At 45.4% G+C, this 22,500-nt stretch overlaps 2 protein-coding genes across 2 annotated transcripts in view; both read right to left on the reverse strand.

Moving 5' to 3' along the window:
* Positions 1-5,410, reverse strand: part of LOC127008402 (6-phosphogluconate dehydrogenase, decarboxylating-like) — a 27,563-nt gene extending 22,153 nt beyond the window's left edge. Inside the window, exons 1-2 of the mRNA XM_050880455.1 lie at positions 5,296-5,410; positions 2,825-3,095 (exon numbers count right to left, since the gene is read on the reverse strand). Coding sequence (XP_050736412.1) covers positions 2,825-2,844 — 20 coding nt within the window. The 5' untranslated portion in view covers positions 2,845-3,095; positions 5,296-5,410. The remainder of the gene's footprint in view (positions 1-2,824; positions 3,096-5,295) is intronic.
* A 2,792-nt stretch (positions 5,411-8,202) lies between these two features.
* Positions 8,203-20,848, reverse strand: LOC127008407 (kynureninase-like). Its single transcript, XM_050880537.1, has 9 exons — positions 20,716-20,848; positions 16,173-16,297; positions 15,491-15,646; positions 14,506-14,722; positions 13,729-13,839; positions 12,343-12,552; positions 10,469-10,681; positions 9,260-9,484; positions 8,203-8,567 (listed from the first exon to the last, which is right to left on the reverse strand). Exons 1-9 carry the CDS (start codon positions 20,728-20,730, stop codon positions 8,439-8,441), a joined length of 1,401 nt encoding a protein of 466 aa, XP_050736494.1. The 5' UTR covers positions 20,731-20,848; the 3' UTR covers positions 8,203-8,438.
* Between the last annotated feature and the right edge of the window lie 1,652 nt (positions 20,849-22,500).

Raw genomic sequence — 22,500 nt, forward strand, 5'->3', positions numbered from 1 at the left:
TACTGTTGGTCTGGCCTGAGGGCTGTGTGTTTACCAGCCTGCAGGTTACCATGTGTGTGGGGGAGGGGTGGATGGGGGTGGGCGAGTGTGTGTGTGTGTGTGTGTACATCATCTCCACTGTGCTACAACCTAGACACTTCAAGGCTGTTTTAATGAAGGATTGGCCGTGAGGAAGGAATACATTATTATATTTTTACTTGAGGTTGCCATACAGGACCTTGATGCAAACTTTATCAATATTCACTAAAGGCTACAAAGTTGACAGTTGTCCTCCACGCAGAGTGCTTCATTAAATGTGTTAACTAATTCTGCATTCATTACTATATTTTTCAAAGTATTTTCTCTATACGCATCACCTGAAGTCGAAAGTGATGTTGATATTATTGTTGTATTACGCAAGACTGTGCCATAAAGGATTCTGTAGAGGGATGGCAGGCGTCTGGGCGGCGGGGGGGGGGGTCATGATGTCAGAGGTTGCGGACATGCAGTTTATGTCTCGTCAACCTTTATCCCTGTGGACCTACACTCTGGTACCGTACTCCACTATTTAGGATCCTCTAACCCATCCGCTGCGATTGTCACGGATTTGGCCTTCACTGGTGGCCTGGTAACACATACTCTCAAGTCTTGCTCTGCCTCTGTGGTGGATAGTGGAGTGTTTCCCATGTGGTATTGGTATGCTGGATATCCCCCCCAATCCCAAGGTGCATGACTTTTTCCAGCAGCCACTTTTTGCTCCATTTCTGTACCTTGGTGATGTTTCTTGTAGGAAATCCCCAGTCAAGGGGTTAATCAGTAACTGTTTTCTGACCGCGTCCAAGTTTTCCCGATGTATTTTGTGCTTGGGAGGAAAATTTCTGAGAATTCCCAGAAATACTTCCATGTGCCTGGTGCTGCACTTGTGGGAGGTTACATAGCTATGCATATGAGAGGAAGGCTGTCATCACCCCTCCAGGATTGTGTTCGCACGTGATAAGACCTTGTGTGAAATCCGAAAGCTGAAAGTGTAATGACCCGAGACACGGATATAGACTCCAACACTTTGTCTTGATGCTATATAGAAGAAGAGAATAGGGAAGAAGGATTGAGGGAGGAAGAAATGAAAACAAAAGAAAAAATGGACTGGGATGAAGAGAGGAACAGATGACAAGAATGGGAAGGCAAGAAGAGAGAAGAAAGAAATCAGCACTGACTTAACCTGTTGACTGTGGATTTCCTACAAAAAGACATCACCAAGCTACAGGAATGGATCAAAAAGTGGCTGCTACAGTTCAATGAAGAAAAATGTAAACTCATGCACCTTTGGAGGAGATATCCAGCATACCAATACCACATGGGAAACACTCCACTATCCACCACAGAGGCAGAGAAAGACATGGGAGTATATGTTATCAGGCTACCAGTGAAAGCCAAATTTGTTCCAATCACAGCGGACGGGACAAAATGTCTGTTTTCCGTCACAGGGGCCTGGGTTTGAATTATGAGTGGATTGTTAGAAAAATATATATATACTCTGGTGAATAGGTTAACTTCTCATGTGGTTTGAGAATTGGAAATACCCCCGAAACACATTATTCATCTGTTTGGGCCAGCATCTTTACTATGCTGACACACAATAGAAGAAATAAAAAGGCCCCCTCTTTCAATATATATTTCTATAGTGTTACAAAAAGTACCTCTGTTGCAATGGTTAGCACGCCACTCGAAAATGACCTCTCTTTTGGCTACTCTTTACTTTTATCTTTTATAGGAGCGGCGAGTAGCGGGCTTTTTTTGTACTCTTTTTATTGCCCTTGAGTCATGTCCTCTGATGTAAAAAAATAAAAATAAAATAATAATAAAAAACTACCTTTGACTCTACAGGCTCAGGTTAGAATCCCAGTCGGTACACAGCCCACCTAGTCGGACTTTAATTGCTCATCTTCTCCTTTGTGATGGTTGATAAATGGGTACCTGGGGAACCTTGGGGAAGATAAACTGTGGTAACCTATTCACACTGGCCTGTGCTCTGGGTAATGTTATATTCGAGAGTTCTGGGACCATTTTAGTTGCCATTTTCTGTATCCTTTCCAACTTTCTGACATCCTTCTTTTTGTGAGGTGACCACTACAAGCTCAAAGGTCAAAGCGATGGAGGTCACGCAGAACTATAGGTTATGCCTCCAACTTAACCTTTAGTAAACTTTCTATCATAAAGATGTATATTATTTTTTTTTGCCTTATTGTAAAGATTTAGAAGGTTTGTTTAGCTTCTTTGTTGCTTGTAGGTTAATATTTTGCCTGTTTGTAGCTTGTAGTATGTCAGGATAACAGTGATGCTGCCCTCCTCACCCCCTCCCACACACCTCACTCCCCTTTAGCTTCTTTGTTGCTTGTAGGTTAATATTTTGCCTGTTTGTAGCTTGTAGTATGGCAGGATAACAGGGATGCTGCCCCCCTGGCCTCTCCCCAAGGTAAAACGTACACGAAAATGCATTATAATACGTGCTAAATTACTACGAATATTGGTTTGGAGTGGTGATCCTTAAGATTAACCTAATATTTTGCTTGTTGTAGCTTGTAGTATGGCAGGATAACAGGGATGCTGCCCCCCTCCCACCCCACTCCCCCCCTTCCTTATCACTTCCCCAGACAATCCATCTATCACCCAACACCGGTTAGCTTGACAACCCCACACAGTTCCTCATATATTCCCATTAATACATCAATAACCTCAACGCCACTACTCCCATACGAAACAGAAGACATTGAACTAACAGTCTACACGTGTCTCCCTTCAGTAAGAGCAGAGGAAAAGGGTAAAAAGAGGTAAAATATCTACTCACACGGGTTCCTGCTCGGCCATGACTCCTGTGTTTTGGTGATCAGCTGTTGACGCGGTGTTGACGTTTGCGGATCAGCTGTTTTTTGTTTTTGTTTTTGTTTTTTGTTGTTTTGGTGGTGGATCAGCTGTTGTTGTTGTTGTTGCTGTTGTTGTGGTGGTGGTGGTGGTGGTGGATCAGCTGTTGTTGATGTTGTTGTTGTTGTTGTTGTTTTCTTCTTTATTTTCTTATGACACTTTCCTCAATGCCTCCTCTTCTAAGCCTCGTCTTCCAGCTGTAAATTATTATTATTATTATTATTATTATTATTATTATTATTTTTGCCCCGTCATCATTATATTATTCGTCTCCATTCTCTCTCTCTCTCTCTCTCTCTCTCTCTCTCTCCAAACAGGTTTTCCACTCACTATTAAAACCTGGAAATCCCCCTCACCAATATAGGAAGGAAATAACGTCGACACACACACACACACACACACACACACACACGCACACGAAGTAAAGTAACGTAATTAGGCCTATCTGTCTATCTTCCTATCTATCTATCTATCTACCTATCTATCTATCTATCCATCTATCTATCTATCTATCTAAAATTAAGTTTCAGTCTGTATCGCTGCTTTTCCATAATATTTAAATCTAATTGAATGACTATTTTCTCATATTTTGCTATTTGATCCTCTTATGCAAATTCCCGCACCTTATCATTATCTAATCTTCCATTTTCTACCTTGATTTATTCCCTTTATCCCTAACTATCTACCTACACGGACCTACGTATATTAAGTGTCCGTAACCTAGCTCTACATAACACCTGCGAGCGCTCCCCATAAACATCGGTAAATATATAACAAACGCAACCTAACAGAATGAGTGAGGAAAGGAGGGAGTGAAGGAGTGATTGAGTAGGTGAAGGAGTGAGTGAGTAAGGAGTGAGTGAGTGAGTGAGTGAGTGTGTGTGTGAGTGAGGAAAGGAAGGAGTGAGGGATTGATTGAGTAGGTGAAGGAACAAGTGAGTGAGTGAGGAAGACGTGAGTGAGTGAGTGAGGAAGGAGTGAGGGAGTGACTGAGTAAGTCCTGCCTGACACTTTCACGGGATAAGTCAGACACGGACCAGGTTTGAAGGTCACATGGGATGAGATAACAAAAGAGAGAGAGATCCAGAGTTGCCTGAGCAGGATTTCCGCTGATATTTGCACCTCGAACAAGTAACAACCTCACTCAAGCTTAACTCCCTTGATCACAAAAAGAGATTCACCTATCGTGCTAAAACTACTAGTCGAAGAACGTATTGGCACTCATAAAAGGCTTGAACGTTAGGAGATAAATCTATTTCATATTCTTAAACGTATCGGGCTCCCTGACTGTTTCCCAAGGCCACAGAGAAGGTTCACAGGGTATTCATGGATGCTTTTCCCGTGCAAGGTGTAGGAGTGTTAAACTGTCACTAGGGTCACAAAACAGCTCATGAAAACCCCAGTGACTCCTACGAGAGGAGACTTTTTACCTAGGCGAACTGTAGTGACTAAAGGTTTAAGAATACTACTGGCTAAGGCGTGTATAAGGCTATGCAGCTCAAGGCGAGGCTGATCTGAAGGCGTGAAGGCAGGCACTCAACCAGTCAAGCCAAGCCATGTAGCAAACCAACCTATCGATGCCTAACTACATACCTCCACCACCACCACCACGGCCTAACCACACGCATGACACCTGGCTGGCTACCTGAAAAACCGCACGGGACGTATTTTCAGGCGCCGCTTTCGACACTCATACACTTCCTAAGGTCACATTGAAGGAGGTTGAGTCAGGTTCCCAGGCGTGAGGTGTAGAAATAAGTGTGTGTGTGTGTGTAAAGGAAGTTGGGGGTCAGGTTCCAGGCGTGTTTTTTCACATTCGAGGTTGAGTCAGGTTCCCAGGCGTGAGGTGTAGAAAGAATTAAGCCTTGTCAAACTGTCACTAGGCTCACTACTAATGGACATACTAACACAAACCTATACGAAAGCCTTATCAAATGTGTGTGTGTGTGTGTTTAAAGGAGGTTGGGTCAGGTTCCCAGGCGTGTTTTTTCACATTCACGGAGCAGAGGTGTAGAAATAAGCCTTGTCAAACTATCACTAGGCTCACTACTAATGGGCATACTAACACAAACCTATACGAAAGCCTTATCAAATGCGTGTGTGTGTGTGAGAGACTCGAAATCTTTGAGAAGTATATGGGCATTACAAGACCTTTTAACGCTAGAAAGAGATGAAAGTGAAACAAGGGAAGCTGGAGGCAGAAAATTAGTTGGTAAAGGAAGGGAAATGATGTGACAGAGGGTAAGAAAGCTGGGCCATGTATTAGTGAATCCGGGAGTCCCAAAACAGGCTGGGAAGGCATGAATTTTAAGACCGTAATGCACTCAGACTACCAAACACAGCACTATACAGCAGCCCAAGCCCACAGCCTCACGCCCCCACTCCTCTCTCACCCACCTCTCTCTCGGCACTGACCAACCCTCTTCCACCAACCGGCTGCCGCGGCTGCCTCACAAGCTCCCTGCAGCCGGCGGATATGAGGGGTTGGGTAGGGATGGGCTTGGTAGGGGCAGGGTTAGGTAGGGGCAGGGTTAGGTAGGGGCTTCTCAGGTGCTGCCCCGTCGTAGAAAGTTGGCAGTTTTTGTATTTGTGTTTTTTTTCTTGCGTGGACCTCCCTCGCCTCAACACAGACATACATACAGACAGACACACAGACAGATAGTTAAATAGACAGCCTGACAAACTTATGGCAGACAGGACAACCACACGTAGTTATAGACAGATTCAACCACATAGCCAGACAGACAGCGACAGACAGACGGACAGATAAGCAGAGATACAGAAAGACACCCACACATGTAACGTAGATTCAGAACAGACAGGCGTAGACAGATAGACAGATAGACAGACATAGAGACAGTAACCAGAGAGACAGAGACACAGACAGCCTGACAGAGCAAGACATCCACACAGACAGACAGACATTCTTCTCTTACCTGTCACCTGGCTATTAATCATTTACAGATGAGGATGACGTAACAATTCAAGGACAAGCAAAGACAATGAGGGAAGAGATAGACAGACAGACAGGCAGAGAGGATCGAAGCAGTACTTGTTATCTTGTCACGTCTATTGTTTACCTGAAGGAGTGGTGGTGGTGGTAGTGGTGGTGGTGATGGTGCATGTTGGTATGTGGTATGTAGGGGAGGTAAGAGGTTGCTAGGGTTGGTCTTCAGCAATATACTCCTCCCCTCCCTTCCCTTCCCTTCCCTTCCCTCCCCTTCCTCTTTCTCTCCCCTTCCCTCCCCTTCTTTTAACTTCCCTTTCCCTTTTCACTTCCTCCTCCCTTTTCACATCCCCTTCTCCTCCCTTCTCCTTCCCTTCCTTTCCCTCCCCTTCCCTCCTCTCACGTTACATGTAATACACGTGTCTTCCTTGAACGTGAGAGAGAAGAGGAAGGAAGTGGTGAGAGAGAGAGAGAGAGAGAGAGAGAGAGAGAGAGAGAGAGAGAGAGAGAGAGAGAGAGAGAGAGAGAGTGGAGGAATGAGTGTACGTGTGTGAGTGAGCGAGTGAGTGACTGGCTGACTTACTAACCAACTGATTTCCTGACTGACTGACTGACTAACTGACTGACTGACTGACTGATTGACTGACTGACTGACTGACACGCATGACACACTATATTTTCTCCTCGTCTCGTCATGTCACACTAAGAAGAATGAAGAATGACGAAGTACTTTTGTTGTTATTGTTGTTGCTGTTGGTTTTCATGCATCACGCTCTTTCAGCCCTCCTCCTCCTCCTCCTCCTCCTCCACGTGCTTCCCCTCACCTAGCTGTTATCTCCGTCTCAGGTGATCCCGAGTTACCTCACCTGAGACTCGCCTCATTTGTTATCTTACCTTCTCTCTCTCTCTCTCTCTCTCTAACTTTCCTTTTCACTCTCCCCCTCCCTCTTCCCTTCCCATACCCTCCCTTTTCCTTCCCTTTCTACCTATTCACTTACCTGTCTGAGAGAGAGAGAGAGAGAGATTATCAGTTGTCGATCTATAATATGACTCATAGAAAATACATCAACTCTCTCTCTCTCTCTCTCTCTCTCTCTCTCTCTCTCTCTCTCTCTCTCTCTCTCTCTCTCTCTCTCTCTCTCTCTCTCTCTCTCTCTCTCTCTCTCTCTCTCTCTCTCTCTCTCTCTCAATCGGTAGGGTACACATGCCTGACTAGTCGTATATGTGTGTGTACGTAGCATACATACACACACACACACATACATACATACATACATAAATATATACATACATATTACATAGATTGAAAAAAAAAGTTATATAATTTACTGATACACAACTACGAGCCACTTAATAAAAGAAGGAGGAACAAACACAAGTAAAACGGATATTATTATTATTATTATTATTATTATTATTATTATTATTAGCAGTAGTAGTAGTAGTAGTAGTAGTAGCAGTAGTAATAGTAGTAGTAGAAAACTTTTGCTTTTTGCGCTGCTTCGTTATATAATTATTACGTCATTCGGCGAGGAGAAGGAGAAGGAGGAGGAGGAGGAGGAGTTAAGGTACAGAAGGAAAAAAAATGGAGGAACAAAAGAAGGAGGAAAAGAGAGGGAAGGGATGGGGCAGAATAGGAGGAGGAAGAGGAGGAGATGATGGAGGAGGAGAAGAAACTGCTGGAGAAAAAGGAGAAAAGGAGAAAATATGAACACTGGAGGAAGAGAGGTAGGAGGAGGAGGAGGAGGAGGAGGAGGCTTTTTCCCGGGTTTTTACCATTACGTGTAGGAAGATGTGGTCACGGTTCTGCCTTCTCTCTCTCTCTCTCTCTCTCTCTCTCTCTCTCTCTCTCTCTCTCTCTCTCTCTCTCTGTGTGTGTGTGTGTGTGTGTGTGTGTGTGTGTGTGTGTGTGTGTGTGTGTGTGTGTGTGTGTGTGTGTGTGTGTGTGTGTGTGTGTGTGTGTGTGTGTGTGTGTGTGTGTGTGTGTGTGTGTGTGTGTGTGTGTGTACGTTGTCCCCCCCCCACCCCTCCCCCATTACCTGTGCGTTTCCAGTTTTGTTAAGTTAGCGCTTCATCACTCGTGTTCTTTCTTAGGTTACATTTTCTATTTAATGCGTAGACTCATACATTCCGCAGAAAGAGTAGCGGTGCCAGATTATCGTACTCACTACTCAGAACATTGCATTTATTAGTTTAAACCCCTCAAAAACTGTCACCCACACCATTAACGATATCCAATTAAAGTTAGTGTTGATCCCGCAACGTATCGATGTTTTTTTTTATATACTCATTCGCCAGAAACCGAAAAATACGATGTTCTCAGTACGACAATATGGTCGCCTTAAGAAAGAGTAACCTTGTGTTTGTGGTAGACTTTATTGTTTTTCTTCTCATAACAACGGGATGGGATATTACAACAAGTAGGTCAATTTAACTTTAACATGTGAGGATAAACCCAGATAGATGGATATATTGATAGTTAGATAGACAATTAGATATAGAGATTGATTAATTGGTTGAGTGTGCACCTTACCAGCTAAACACTTGCTTAAAAACATAGAAAACACACCCACACACACCCACACACACACACCTAAGCAGCCTCAGTCTTACATATATCGAAGACGTGTTGGAGGAGACTGACGAAGCGATGCACGTCCGCGAAGGAGTTGTAGAGAGGGGCGGGGGCAAGGCGAATCACGTTGGGTAGGCGGACATCACACTGTGGGGAGGGAGAAGGAAGCTGGTTATAGTTGCTGGGGATGGAAAACAAGGGCTTGGAAGAACGCGAACTTGAGAGATTGGAAGCTGGGAACATGATGGAGGGTATATTATATAGTATAGGATGTCACACGGCAGGAAGGGAGGCTAAAGGAGCTCTTTCACTGGGCAAATTTTCCGTGGATCTTCAGTCAAACCACGATTTCCGCTGGCGTGGTTCTCATATTTCCGTGTTTTTTCTGGCGTGTCCACGATCTTCCAAAGCTACGGTAGATTTCACTGAAGGACGACGGTATTACTCACCATCATCATCATCAGCAATAACAAGAAACAAATGAGAACCACGCTAGCGGAAATCGTGGTTTGACTGAAGATTCACGGAAAATTTGCCCATTGTAACAGCCCCTTCAGGCAGAAAATTCGGCTGTAGAGGAAGGAAAATGATGTGATGATGGGAGAGTCATATTTCACGGCAGCAACTGTAAAAAAAAGTCGTCCGAGAGGCCCCTCAAGAGAGCCTACCGGCGCTATATATAGGCAGTTCCTAAAAAAAAGTAAGCAAACAGAAAAAAAGAAAGAAAACTGGAACATGTTAAAGTCAAACCCCTCATCCTCCCCCCCCCTCCCCCTTGCTCCCCACGACCACCCCACACTTCCCCCCTCCTCTCTCACTTCCCCATCCCCTCTACTCACCATGACCCCCCTCTTGGTGAGCTCCTGGTGCACCTGGTTGAGGGGGAAGGAGAAGGTGAGGGACAGCTGGCAGCCCCTCTCCTCTGGGTCCTCCGGCGTGATGACGGTGACGGACGGACGCTCGGTGCCGCCGCGGCCGAAGTAGTGTTTAATGAGCAGCTCCAGGTAGCCCGTCAGCAGGTACTGTTTCTGCAGCAGCTGCGGCATCCCCACCTCATCGAAGATCTTGGGTAGGGTGAACGGAGTGTCAAGACCGAGAATTTGTGCGTTAAAATATCTTAGGTATACAATCAGGCAGTCTTTAGAATGTGTTGTCTGTTGTAGGAGGGGTATTCCGACCTTCTCGAAGATCTTGGGTGAGGTAATGGGAGTGTAAAATCAGAGCAAGAGGGACAAAAATCCTAAATATCTCTGTGTACAATCAGTCCCGTCTTTAGAGTCTGACTTCGGCAATATATAGTGTCATGGTATTGTTTCTGTACCAAGCTGTTCCCAAAGGCTAAAATGGAGTTTAATCGGGTTTTCATGGATGTCTTTCACGTTTAAGGTTCAGAAGAGGGGTCAAACTACCACCAGGGTCATAAATGTACCTCTGGAAATGCCCAATACCCCTTCAAAAACCCTGTCAAATGTGAGTGTGTGAGCGGCGAAGCGTTTGAGAATATGGTCCCAGGACAGAGTAGGGAGGCTAAAAATCTCTTAGGTACAGTCAGGCCGTCTATAAAATGTGCAGTGTAATGTACAGTGTTATGTCCTTGGGAAATGAGAGTATCTTGGCTGTATTGCTAGAAGATGAAGGGTATTAAAAGTGAGACATCATAGGTAACGGGAGTATTAAGTCTGCACGGATTTGGTTTTCCTTCCTGGTAGCCTGGCCTGGTATAGTATAGTCTCTCTCTGCCTCTCCTCTGTGGGTAGTGTGAGTCCTATGTGTGGTATGTATGCTGGATATCCCCTCCCATGGTGCAGGACTTTACATTTTTCTTCATTGAATTGTAACAGCCACTTTTTGCTCCATTCTATTAGTTTGGTGAGGTCTGACTATAGGAAATCCTCATCAGGGAAGCTAAAAGAATCTCTGTGTATCGAGACCTTACCTTGAGATTAACCAGCACGGGAGTTTACAGGAGAAAAAAAATTAAGGGTATTAAAAGTGGTATTAAGCCTCATCAGGGAAGCTAAAAGAATCTCTGTGCACCGAGACCTTACCTTGAGACTTGCCAGCACGGAAGCCACGAGGAGGGGCGGGGGGTTGGACAGGCTGAACCCATCGATGGAGGGAGCTCGGTCGCAGTCCTCCCTCATCTCAAATCTCGTCTCCCGCCTGTTGCTCCACCATCCCTCCAGCCGCGCCTCCGCCCGCTCGTTGTGCCTGGCGTTGATGTAGGCCCCGGCTATGCACCCAGGCCCGCTGTTGAGGTACTGGGGAAAGCGTACAGGTGAATACAGGTGGATTGACAGGTAGATTGATGTATGATAGATTGAATTAAGGTACTGGGGAAAGGGTACAGTTGATTACAGGTAGATTAGCGGGTAGATAGTTAGTTAAATGATGGATAGGTAGTTAGACAGTTAGATAGGAGATTGACTGATATAAATACAGCCTCTATTGATTGACTAAGTGATTGATTGGTTCGTTGATTGTGAGGGGGTGAGGAGGGGGAGGTAACCTGGTGGAGGTGGGTGTCTGGTGGTGGTGGTGGTGGTGGTGTTGCTTAGTGGGGAAATTCTGCTGATCATTCTTCTTTTTTGTGTGTGTGTGTGTGCATGTGTGTGTGTGTGTGTGTGTGCATGTGTGTGTGTGTGTGTGCTCAAGGGCGTAAAAAAAAGAGGGAGCAAAAAAGAAAAGGTCTCGAAGGCGCTGGAAATACTTGTGTTTGTAGAGAGGAGTTTAAACTAGACAGGCCCAGTCATTTGAAGGTCTGTGCTTGTGTGTGTGTGTGTGTGTGTGTGTGTGTGTTTTAAAGCAAGGGAGGCAGCTCAAGGGCAAAAAAACACACAAACAAAACACGCTGCTCAGCTCCCCCAAAAACACAAACAAACAAACAAAAAAACGAGATGCCAAAAGTAAGGTCAGTTTTAGGAAGAGGTGTGCGTGTGTGTGCGTGTGTGTGTGTGTGTGTGTGTGTGTGCCATTGTTAATCGTTTCCCGAGTGTTCCGGCGGTGAGGTGGCTGGCTGGCGTGTGTGTGTGTGTGTGTGTCGGAATGCAGTGAACAGGCATTGTCATTGTAACAGGGAAGCGTCCTTGCAACACAATTCCAGTGGCTACGGATCTTAATTATTTTCAGACAGTAACTAAAGCGGTATTTAACGTGGGGGAATGCGTGTTTTCTTAGATGAATAAAAGGAAGAGATGAGTGCATATACTTTAGCTGCGTGTTGGCCCTTTGATCTGTGGTGTGTAATGAAGAACCGGTTACCCTGGGACACGGACCAATGTGAGATCCGGGATTGCCACAGTTTACCTTCCCCAGGTTTCCCCAGGTTTTCCCAGGTTTCCCCAGGTTTTTCCAGGTACCCTTTTATCGACCAGCCTGAGAGGAAGGATGAACAGATGGGTGAGCTGCACGCCGAATGCCCAGGCCGGGATTCGAACCGGGGCCCGCGGAGTAGTAGAGAGGGACGCTGACCACTATAGACCACTAGATGAGCGGTTGATTTAAATGATAATGATTTAACCCGGTAGCAGCGACGGGCCAAATTTGTGGCTTTACCGTGTAGCAGCGACGGGCCAAATTTGTGGCTTTACCGTGTAGCAGCGACGGGCCAAATTTGTGGTTTTACCGTGTAGCAGCGACGGGCCAAATTTGTGACTTTACCGTGTAGCAGCGACGGGCCAAATTTGTGACTTTACCGTCTAGCAGCGACGGGCCAAATTTCTGCCATGATATAAACCTCATAAAATAGATGATGCACAAACTGATCACAAATGCGTTGGTTTATATTATGAAATGGTTTGCGTGAGTGATGATTCTTTCTCGTTATTTTACTTAGAGGGGCCTTTAACCTAACCTAACTTAACCTAACCTAAGAGACATGACCCCCGCAGCTACCGGGTCTCACGCCACCGCCTTCCCTCACCTTGTATGTGCACCAGCAGGCGAAGTCCACCCCCCACTCGTCCAGCTTGACCTCCACGTTGCCGACCGCGTGCGCCAGGTCCCAGCCCACCACGCATCCCTGCTCCCGTCCCGCCGCCGTCACTCGCGCCATGTCGAACTTCTGTCCCGTGTAGTACTGGACGCCACTCAGGCACACGACGGCGATGCTAGGGCCCTCCTCCTTCAGCAGCTGTGGTGGGAGGGTCGGTTAGAGGTGGAATGGGAGAGAAAGGGTTATAGAGCTAAATTTTTAAACATTCTTGTGCCCAATCTCACATATTTGACGAGGCTTCCATGAGAGTTTGGGTCATTTCCTTGGGTAGTTTTATGAGCCTGGTGGTAGACTGACCCTTCTTCTGTACCATGAACCTAAAAACACAGTCGTTAAAATTCGGTTGATCTCCTTTTTGGCCTTTGGAAATAGTTGATGTGGGAGGTGGAAGCGTTTAACAATACCAACCATAGAGGTCAAAAGGTCGAATATAGAAACGAGGATTGGAAGGACATTGGATGGGTTAGAGGTAGCGTGAGGGGTTGAAAAGGGAGGGGAATGGATTTGAGTTCGGTTAGGGGCTGGAAATGGAGAGAAAATGGAGGGGAAAGGGGTTGGAAGGGGAAGGGAATGGGTTCAGAGGTTAGGTTTGGGGTTGGGAATGGAGAGAAAAGGGAGGGGAAAGGGGTTGGAAGGGGAAGGGAATGGGTTCAGAGGTTAGGTTTGGGGTTGGAAAGGGAGAGAAAAGGGAGGGGAAAGGGGTTGGAAGGGGAAGGGAATGGGTTCAGAGGTTAGGTTTGGGGTTGGGAATGGAGAGGAAAGGGGTTGGAATGGAAAGGGAATGAGTTCAGAGGTTAGGTTTGGGGTTGGGAATGGAGAGAAAATGGAGGGGAAAGGGGTTGGAAGGGGAAGGGAATGGGTTCAGAGGTTAGGTTTGGGGTTGGGAATGGAGGAAAAAGGGACGGGAAAGGAAATGGGTTCAGAGGCTAGGTTTGGGGTTGGGAATGGAGAGAAAAGGGAGGGGAAAGGGGTTGGAAGGGGAAGGGAATGGGTTCAGAGGTTAGGTTTGGAATTGGAAAGGGAGTATAGAAAAGGCTATTTGTAAGGACTTGTTAAGGGACTTTGCTAGTAGATTTTTTTTATGGGTAAGACAGGTGTTCGTCTCTCGGCTATTCATAACCACGTAATCAAATACCTTTCTATCACCTGTTTTCATGGTTATCTCTCTCTCTCTCTCTCTCTCTCTCTCTCTCTCTCTCTCTCTCTCTCAATCTATGTATCTATTTATCTATTCTGGTTTCGCTGCTCCTTCAGGTAGACTCTACTTTCCGCAAATCTCCGTCCTTCGCTTGGGGTCCATAACTTTCCCCTTACCTGCAGGAGGTCCTCGGTCCTGATGGTGTGCTCCCCCGGGCGCGGCTTCACCTGCACCACCGCCTCGTCAGGGTCCAGCCCCTTCAGCCTCACCTGGGACTTCACGGCGTACTGCAGGGACAGATATGTGAGTGTTATGCACGTAGATTTACCGAGTAGTTGCGTAAAGTTCCACCTTCCACCCGAAATTGACCTTCCTTTTGGCCACTCTTTACTGTTTCCAACCCCAAACCTAACCTCTGAACCCATTCCCTGCCCCTTCCAACCCCTTTCCCCTCCATTTTCTCTCCATTTCCAACCCCAAACCTAACCTCTGAACCCATTCCCTTCCCCTTCAAACACCTTTCCTCTCCATTTTCTCTCCATTTCCAACCCCAAACCTAACCTCTGAACCCATTCCCTTCCCCTTCCAACCCCTTTCCCCTGCATTTTCTCTCCATTCTCAACCTCAAACCTAACCTCTGAACCCATTCCCTTCCCTATCCAACCCCTTTCCCCTCCATTTTCTCCCCGTTCCCAACCCCTAACCTAACTAAAGCGGGGTTTTTTCTCTACACTCTTTTTGTCGCCCATGAGCCGTCTCCTTCGTTGTAAAAATAAAAAAGTTACATCTCATTATAAGAAATACTCACCCCCTATACTCCTGTTGACGTTGTGTAGAGAGAGTTCCATGGGTAACCTAATGTATAACTCCTCAAACAAAATATCGTGGTCTTCTTTCTTAACTAAAGGAAGCAACATAATGGGGTAAAAAAGCTTCCTCTTCCTATTACTCACTCTATCGGAGGGGAACGCTTGGCCCTCAATCACGATCTTGTAGCGCGTCGGGGTGGGCTTGTAGAAGTCGAGGAGCAGGAGGTGGAGGTTGACCGTGAGCCCGTTCATGAGGGCCACCTGCGAGGGCGAGGCTCCCACCAGACGCCCCATCTCCTCCCTGCCGTAGGTTTCGCAGAAGGCGGCGGGGATCGAACCGAGGAAGTGGCTCTCGACTCCTCTGAGGATGTGTGAGGGAAAGAGAGAGTGAAGGGCGTGTTAGAAGGGGTGAAGGAACCTAAAGGGAAGCAGATTAAATTTTGTGAAAGAGGGACATGGTGGAGAAGTGGAGAGAAAGTAGAAGAAGTAAAATGATTAAAGTGGAAAAAAATAATGTAATAGACCCGGAAAGTGAGAGAGAGAGAGAGAGAGAGAGAGAGAGAGAGAGAGAGAGAGAGAGAGAGAGAGAGAGAGAGAGAGAGAGAGAGAGAGAGAGAGAGAGAGAGAGAGAGAGAGAGAGAGAGAGAGAGAGAGAGAGAGAGAGAGAGAAGGGCGTGTTAGAAGGGGTGAAGGAACGTAAAGAAGCGAACATTTGTGAAAGAGAGAGAGAAAAAAAAAAATAACGTACTGTAATCCATGGAACAGAGAGATTGACATAGACTACAACGTTGCCAGATAAATTGTCGTACTCAGCCTCTTTATATTTACCAACTTCCGACCCCAAGACTGTCTCCTGGGCCCCAATAACTAGATTCATTTATATTTATCGTCAATATAGTTAATTCCTGACGATTCTTGGCGATAGTTATGCGTCAAAAACCGGTACATACTATGCTGTGAGTACGATAATCTGACAACGGTGACATAGATGAGAAGATGGCGCCACTATAAACACTTGCCTGCGCCATGACGGGCTGGGGCCAAACACCATCCAGGCCCCTCAAGCAAGCCTACCGGTGCTATAGGCGTAGACGTAAAAAAAAATAGACAGATAGACGGATTGACTTACAGTTTTGCCCAGTCGTCCAACACCTCCAAGACCCTCTCCCTGGTCTCGCGGGGCTGCAGGCCGAGAGAGTTGCCGCAGAGGTATACACACTCTTCGCCCTCCTCCGTCAGGCTCTGGTCCACCCCCTTGAGACTGGCCAGGCTCGGGAACAGGAATCTGAAGGGAGAGTTTAGGTAGTTTGTGGAGGTTTGTAGAGGCGGAGGAATAAGAACTTGAGGAGAGTGTAGAAGTTATGTGAAGGTTCGTAGAGGCAGAACAAGAACCTAAGGAGGGAGACTTTCTATTCTAGCTCATCTCTTTCCTGTCCAAATCCCTTATGCAAGAGTTAACCAGCATCTTCGCTCTTTCATCCCCTTCAGTGGTAAACTCAGGAGCAGTCTTCCTTCGTCTATGTTTCCTCCTGCCTACGAATTGAACTTTTTCGAAAGGGGAACATCAAGATATCTCTCCACCCGAAATTGACCTCTTTTGGCCACGAAGGGTACGTGGATAGATGTAGACGTAGAGGCTATTTTTGTGGGTGAAGTTGTATGGATGTATGGAAGGGTTGTGTGTGGGGGGTGAAGGGATCGTGTGTGGGGGTGAAAGGGTTGTGTGTGGGGGGATGTAGAGGTTGTGGGGGGATGTCTAGGGTATTGGGGGGCCATCGCGAGTACAACACGTGATCAGACCGTCTACCCACCTGTCTCGCATGGCTCTGAGCGGGTCTTCGTTGTCCAGGTGGTCGGCGAAGGCGCGGCCGAGGATGTCCAGGCCCTGCTTAGCTGCCTTGGCCTCCAGCACCTCCTGGGGTGAGGCTCCTTCATGCTGGGGGAGGAGAAAGGGTTAGAGCGGGGAATAAGGTGGCCGATGAATGAACTGGAGGGACAGACGGAGGTGACAAGAGAAAGGGATTTGGGAAGAGGGAGAAAGGGTAGGGAGAAAAGGGTAGGGTCAGAGTAAGGAGGAGGAAGAAATGGAAGGGAAAGGGAGAGGAATATGGGGGAAAGAGGCCCCACTCACCTCCTCCTTTAAGTAAATAAGTAGCAGGTGGAAAAAAAAAAGAAGGGAGATAAATATGAGATGAATATGTTAATGACTATATTTTGATCTTACTTCCTTATCGGCCTTCATACTGCAGCCTCCTCCTCCTCCTCCTCCTCCTCCTCCTCCTTCTCAGCCTCCTCCTCCTCCTCCTTCTCAGCCTCCTCCTTCTCAGCCTCTTCCTCGCGTCTTACATAACTGATTCGGCCTTGCACAGACTTCCTGGGTCAGTGGTTCGCCCTTTGCCCGATAGATGCCTCTGGGCCCAATGTTTCCTTGACCAAAACTGCGTATCGTATCACTATCCCGTATCGTATTTCGCGGGTCCATGGGTCATATTTTTAAACATTTCTGCGCCCAAGAACACGTAACTTACTAGTCTCGTGGGAGTTTAGGGCATTTCCAGGGGTACTTTTATGATCCTGGTGGTAGTCTGAGCCTTCTTCTGTACGGTGAACCTAAAAGAACACTCATTAGAACTCGATTATTTTCAAACATTTCTGCGCCCAAGAACACGTAATTTACTAGTCTCGTGGGAGTTTAGGGCATTTCCAGGGGTACTTTTATGATCCTGGTGGTAGTCTGAGCCTTCTTCTGGACGGTGAACCTTAAAGAACACTCATTAGAACTCAATTATTTTCAAACATTTCTGCGCCCAAGAACACGTAACTTACTAGTCTTTCGTGGGGGTTTAGGGCATTTCCAGGGGTACTTTTATGACCCTGGTGGTAGTCTGAGCCTTCTTCTGTACCGTGAACCTAAAAGAACACTTATTAGAACTCAATTATTTTCAAACATTTCTGCGCCCAAGAACACGTAACTTACTAGCTAGTCTTTCGTGGGAGTTTAGGGCATTTCCAGGGGTACTTTTATGACCCTGGTGGTAGTTTGAGCCTTCTTCTGTACCGTGAACCTAAAAGAACACTTATTAGAACTCAATTATTTTCAAACATTTCTGCGCCCAAGAACACGTAACTTACTATAGTCTTTCGTGGGAGTTTAGGGCATTTCCAGGGGTACTTTTATGACCCTGGTGGTAGTCTGAGCCTTCTTCTGTACCGTGAACCTAAAAGAACACTTATTAGAACTCGATTATTTTCAAACATTTCTGCGCCCAAGAACACGTAACTTACTATAGTCTTTCGTGGGAGTTTAGGGCATTTCCAGGGGTACTTTTATGACCCTGGTGGTAGTCTGAGCCTTCTTCTGTACCGTGAACCTAAAAGAACATTTATTAGAACTCGATTAACCTCCTTTTTGGAAATGCTTGGTGTGAGGGGTGGGAGTATCTGACAATACCAACCCATCTCTCCCCTCTGCTCTGAAACACAGTCCCAACACCCATTCCTTTCTCTCATCTGTTACCTATATCTTACATATGAGAGGCAGGGATAGGTGTTGGGACTGTGTGGCAGAGGAGAGGGGAAAAATGGACCCGCAGGAGCCAACGCCAAAACTTACTCGACAATTTGGTTTCAGTAGTTCTTATAATGTTCTCTGTTTTAGATAATCACGCTCCGGGCTGTTGTTTTTTAGTGAGGGACATGCAGCTCTTTATATCGATCTGTTTCGCTGTGTATTTGTCTAAGAATGACTGGCTAACGGTATGTCTTGGGAAACGACTCAAATAGGTCCGTATGTCTTTAAAATCTCGTGTCTCCCCTCATGTCTAGTTTTAAAAGCCAAAGAGAAAATTAATCGGGTTCTCAAAAGTGTTTCCCGTCCATGGCGCCGCAGAAGAAGCCTTGCCCAAACCACCACCAGGGCCACAAAAACTACACATGGATATCTACAAGTACTACAAGAGCCTTTAAGAGAGTACGTGTCCTTGTAGGTGCCTTGTGTTGCTGTGCGCCCGCCCGACCACTACGTCACACAGGGTCATTGGCGAGACTGTGGCCATTGGACTATATATAGGAGATTATAGGTTAGGTTAGCAGGGAGTATATGCCTCACAACGGAGCGCTTGACTAATCTAGGTCGCTCATAAAAAAAAATAATGAAGAAAATGCAAATATTAGTAGTAGTTGTAGTTGTTGTAGTTGTAGTAGTAGTAGTAGTAGTAGTAGTAGTAGTAGTAGAAGAAGAAGAGGCTATTTTCTTCTTGTTTGTTTATATCGCATGACTCAAATGACGTCTGTGTTGAATTAATGTGTGTGTGTGTGTGTGTGTGTGTGTGTGTGTGTGAGAGAGAGAGAGAGAGAGAGAGAGAGAGAGAGAGAGAGAGAGAGAGAGAGAAGAGAAGAGAGAAAGGAAGCAACAACCGTTCTGCGTAGATATCAAAACGGTTAATCTTCTCCTTTGCTTCCTTCCTCTACCTTTTTACCTGCGAGCAATGTATATCAACCGAACCCCAATTAAGTCTCGTCGGTGCCCAGTCAGTGACCTTGACTCCACACTCTCCAGGGACACGAACCTCAGCCCTGCATGAGTGTCTGATTCTTACGTAAGAGTCGTAGATGTAGACGCTTCCAAATCTCACATCAACTATTTCCAAGGTCCAAAAAAAGTGATTAATCGCATTCTTATCAGTGTTTTTTTGGTTCGTGGTACAAAAGAAGGGTTTGCTTATTCGCCTGAACTCACAGTATCATTGTTGGACGCTTTCACCCCTCACATCAACTATTTCCAAGGGCCAAAAAAAGTGATTAATCGGATTCTTATCAGTGTTTTTTTGGTTCGTGGTACAGAAGAAGGGTTTGCTTATTCGCCTGAACTCACAGTATCATTGTTGGACGCTTTCACCCCTCACATCAACTACATATATTTCCAAGGGCCAAAAAAAGTGATTAGTCGGATTCTTATCAGTGTTTTTTTGGTTCGTGGTACAGAGGAAGGGTCTGCTTATGCGCCTGAACTCACAGTATCGTTGTTAGACCCTTTCACCCCTCACATCAACTATTTCCAAGGGCCAAAAAAGTGATTAATCGGATTCTCAGGAACGTTTTTTTTTTTCAAGGGTGTGGGGTCGGAGTTAAAATTTTCCGACTCCGACTCCGGGAAATTTTAAAGTTGCGACTCCGACTCCGGCCAAAAGTAGCCGACTCCGCCGACTCCGACTCCGACTCCGGCCAAAAGTAGCCGACTCCACCGACTCCGACTCCGACTCCGGCCAAAAGTAGCCGACTCCACCGACTCCGACTCCGACTCCGGCCAAAAGTAGCCGACTCCACCGACTCCGACTCCGACTCCGGCCAAAAGTAGCCGACTCCACCGACTCCGACTCCGACTCCACACCCCTGTTTTTTTTAGGCTCATGGTGCAGAGTAAGGGGCAAACTACCACCAGGGTCATTTAACTACCCCTGGAAATGCCCCAAACTCCTACAAAAACCGCGAAAAATGGTGATCAATCGGTTTCTCATGAGTGTGTTTCTAGGTTCACAGTGCAGAAGAATGCTTAAACTACCACCAGGGTCATTTAACTACCCCTGGAAATGCCCCAAACGCCGACGAAAACCGCGAAAAATGGTGATCAATCGGTTTCTCATGAGTGTGTTTCTAGGTTCACAGTACAGGAGAATACTTAAACTACCACCAGGGTCATTTAACTACCCCTGGAAATGCCCCAAACGCCGACGAAAACCGTTTCCAATATGTGTGTGCTTGGGCGCCGAAAGAAATGATTAAGAATATGTGACTATACTGCATGGGGCCATTCTTAAACCTATCGGCGCCCATGCAAGCACACGTATTTGACAAGGCTTTCGTAGGATTTTGGGGGGTATTTCCAGGGGTGGTTTTATGAGTTTTATGAGGAAGAGAAGCAAAAGCACAACACTCTGATCGATCCCTCGCCATGGTTGAAGAAAAAGGAAGATAAGACCCTCCCCTTAGATTTAATTACTAGTATTATAACACCAGCACACATGTTCGCGCTGAGAGAGAGAGAGAGAGAGAGAGAGAGAGAGAGAGAGAGAGAGAGAGAGAGAGAGAGAGAGAGAGAGAGAGAGAGAGAGAGAGAGAGAGAGAGAGAGAGAGAGAATAAATGAAGTTTTTTTTTACATTTCTTACCGTCTTAACTTAGGTAAAAAAAAAAGACAGGAAAGAACGAAAAAAAGACACACTTGTATTCTTGACGGGTAAATTTGTGTTTGTGTGTGTGTGTGTGTGTGTGTGTGTGTGTGTGTGTGTGTGTGTGTGTGTGTGTGTGTGTGTTTTAAAGAAATACGTAAAAACAAAACAAAACAAAACGTCACTTACCTTAACAAAATCCATGGTGAACAGCTCCTCTCTCTCTCTCTCTCTCTCTCTCTCTCTCTCTCTCTCTCTCTCTCGACGCGTGTGAGTGTGTGACTGTGTCCGAGGTCGTCCAACGTTGTTCTGGAGAAGTTCAGCGGCCACGTCAACTTTTATAACCTCTCTCTCTCTCTCTCTCTCTCTCTCTCTCTCTCTCTGTGGGGGGATAGGTGACGATAGCGGTAATTTTTCATTTATATGTAGCATAGCACAGGAAAAATGAGTCAACAACTAAAATAATATTGATAAGATGAGATAAAGCCCTCAAAAGCACTATGGAGGGGAAGGGGAAGGGTTGGAAGGGGGAGGGTGCAAGGGATTGGGGGGAAAGGAAGGGGGGGGGGGGGGTGCTGTTACAGGGTCATCGGAAGGGGAGGCGTTCAAGCTACAATGATCTGGTACGCGCATGTTGGGTTTTAATGCTTGGAAATTATAATACAGTGGCGCCGCTGGTGATGATAACAACCTCCCGGAAAACAGCCAAAAATGAAGGGACTCTCCACCTTCAATATACTACTCCTTAAGTGATGATAATAATAATAATAATAATAATAATAATAATAATAATAATAATAATAATAATAATAATAATAATAATAATAGTAGTAATAATAATAATAATAATAATAATAATAATAATAATAATAATAATAATAATAATAATAATAATAATAATAATAATAATAATAATAATAATAATAACAACAATAATAATTTTATTTGAACAACTTTAACACAATTATTTTCTCCAAATTACAATGATAATAAACATGGATACATACATACATACATACATGCATACATACATACATACATACATAACATTGTGGTAAGCTAGGGGAGCTGGTGGCTGAGTGGACAGCGTGATGGCGCCGCGTTTAGGACGAAGGAGGTTCGCGCCCCGCTCGGTGCCACAAGCTGGGATTTTTCATCCACCGCCGAGTGGCCTAAGGATACCCACATGCTTTCCAGAAGACCATCTATCAACCCGGACTCTATATTCTAGGATCAAAGATGATTTCCGGGGGGGGGGAGCATGAGTCAATACAAGATGGCGCAACACTTTCCTGCGCCACAACGGGCTGGGCCGACCATCAGGCCCTATGAAGAAAAGCCTACCGGCGCCACAGCATCCATTTCAAGCACCAGAATTTACCTTAAACATTATCTTAAACAACATCTTTTTCAAGCACCAGAATTTATCTTAAACATTATCTTAAACAACATCTTTTTCAAGCACCAGAATTTATCTTAAACATTATCTTAAACAACATCTTTTTCAAGCACCAGAATTTATCTTAAACATTATCTTAAACAACATCTATTTCAAGCACCAGAATTTATCTTAAACATTATCTTAAACAACATCTTTTCAAGCACCAGAATTTATCTTAAACATTATCTTAAACAACATCTTTTCAAGCACCAGAATTTATCTTAAACATTATCTTAAACAACATCTTTTTCAAGCACCAGAATTTATCTTAAACATTATCTTAAACAACATCTATTTCAAGCACCAGAATTTATCTTAAACATTATCTTAAACAACATCTTTTTCAAGCACCAGAATTTATCTTAAACATTATCTTAAACAACATCTTTTTCAAGCACCAGAATTTATCTTAAACATTATCTTAAACAACATCTTTTTCAAGCACCAGAATTTATCTTAAACCACAATATGCACCCCTCGCAGCTCTTAGACATGTCAAATTTTGCGGATTTCTCACCTAATATAATTTTCTA

Source organism: Eriocheir sinensis, chromosome 37 (genome assembly GCF_024679095.1).
Source record: "Eriocheir sinensis breed Jianghai 21 chromosome 37, ASM2467909v1, whole genome shotgun sequence".
In the NCBI taxonomy this organism is placed as follows: domain Eukaryota; kingdom Metazoa; phylum Arthropoda; class Malacostraca; order Decapoda; family Varunidae; genus Eriocheir; species Eriocheir sinensis.

Coding starts and splice junctions, on each gene's coding strand:
- LOC127008407 (XM_050880537.1), bottom strand. Junction 15,647..16,172: donor CTCAGAGCCATGCGAGACAG/GTGGGTAGACGG, acceptor CTCTCCCTTCAG/ATTCCTGTTCCCGAGCCTGG. Junction 14,723..15,490: donor TTGGACGACTGGGCAAAACT/GTAAGTCAATCC, acceptor ACACATCCTCAG/AGGAGTCGAGAGCCACTTCC.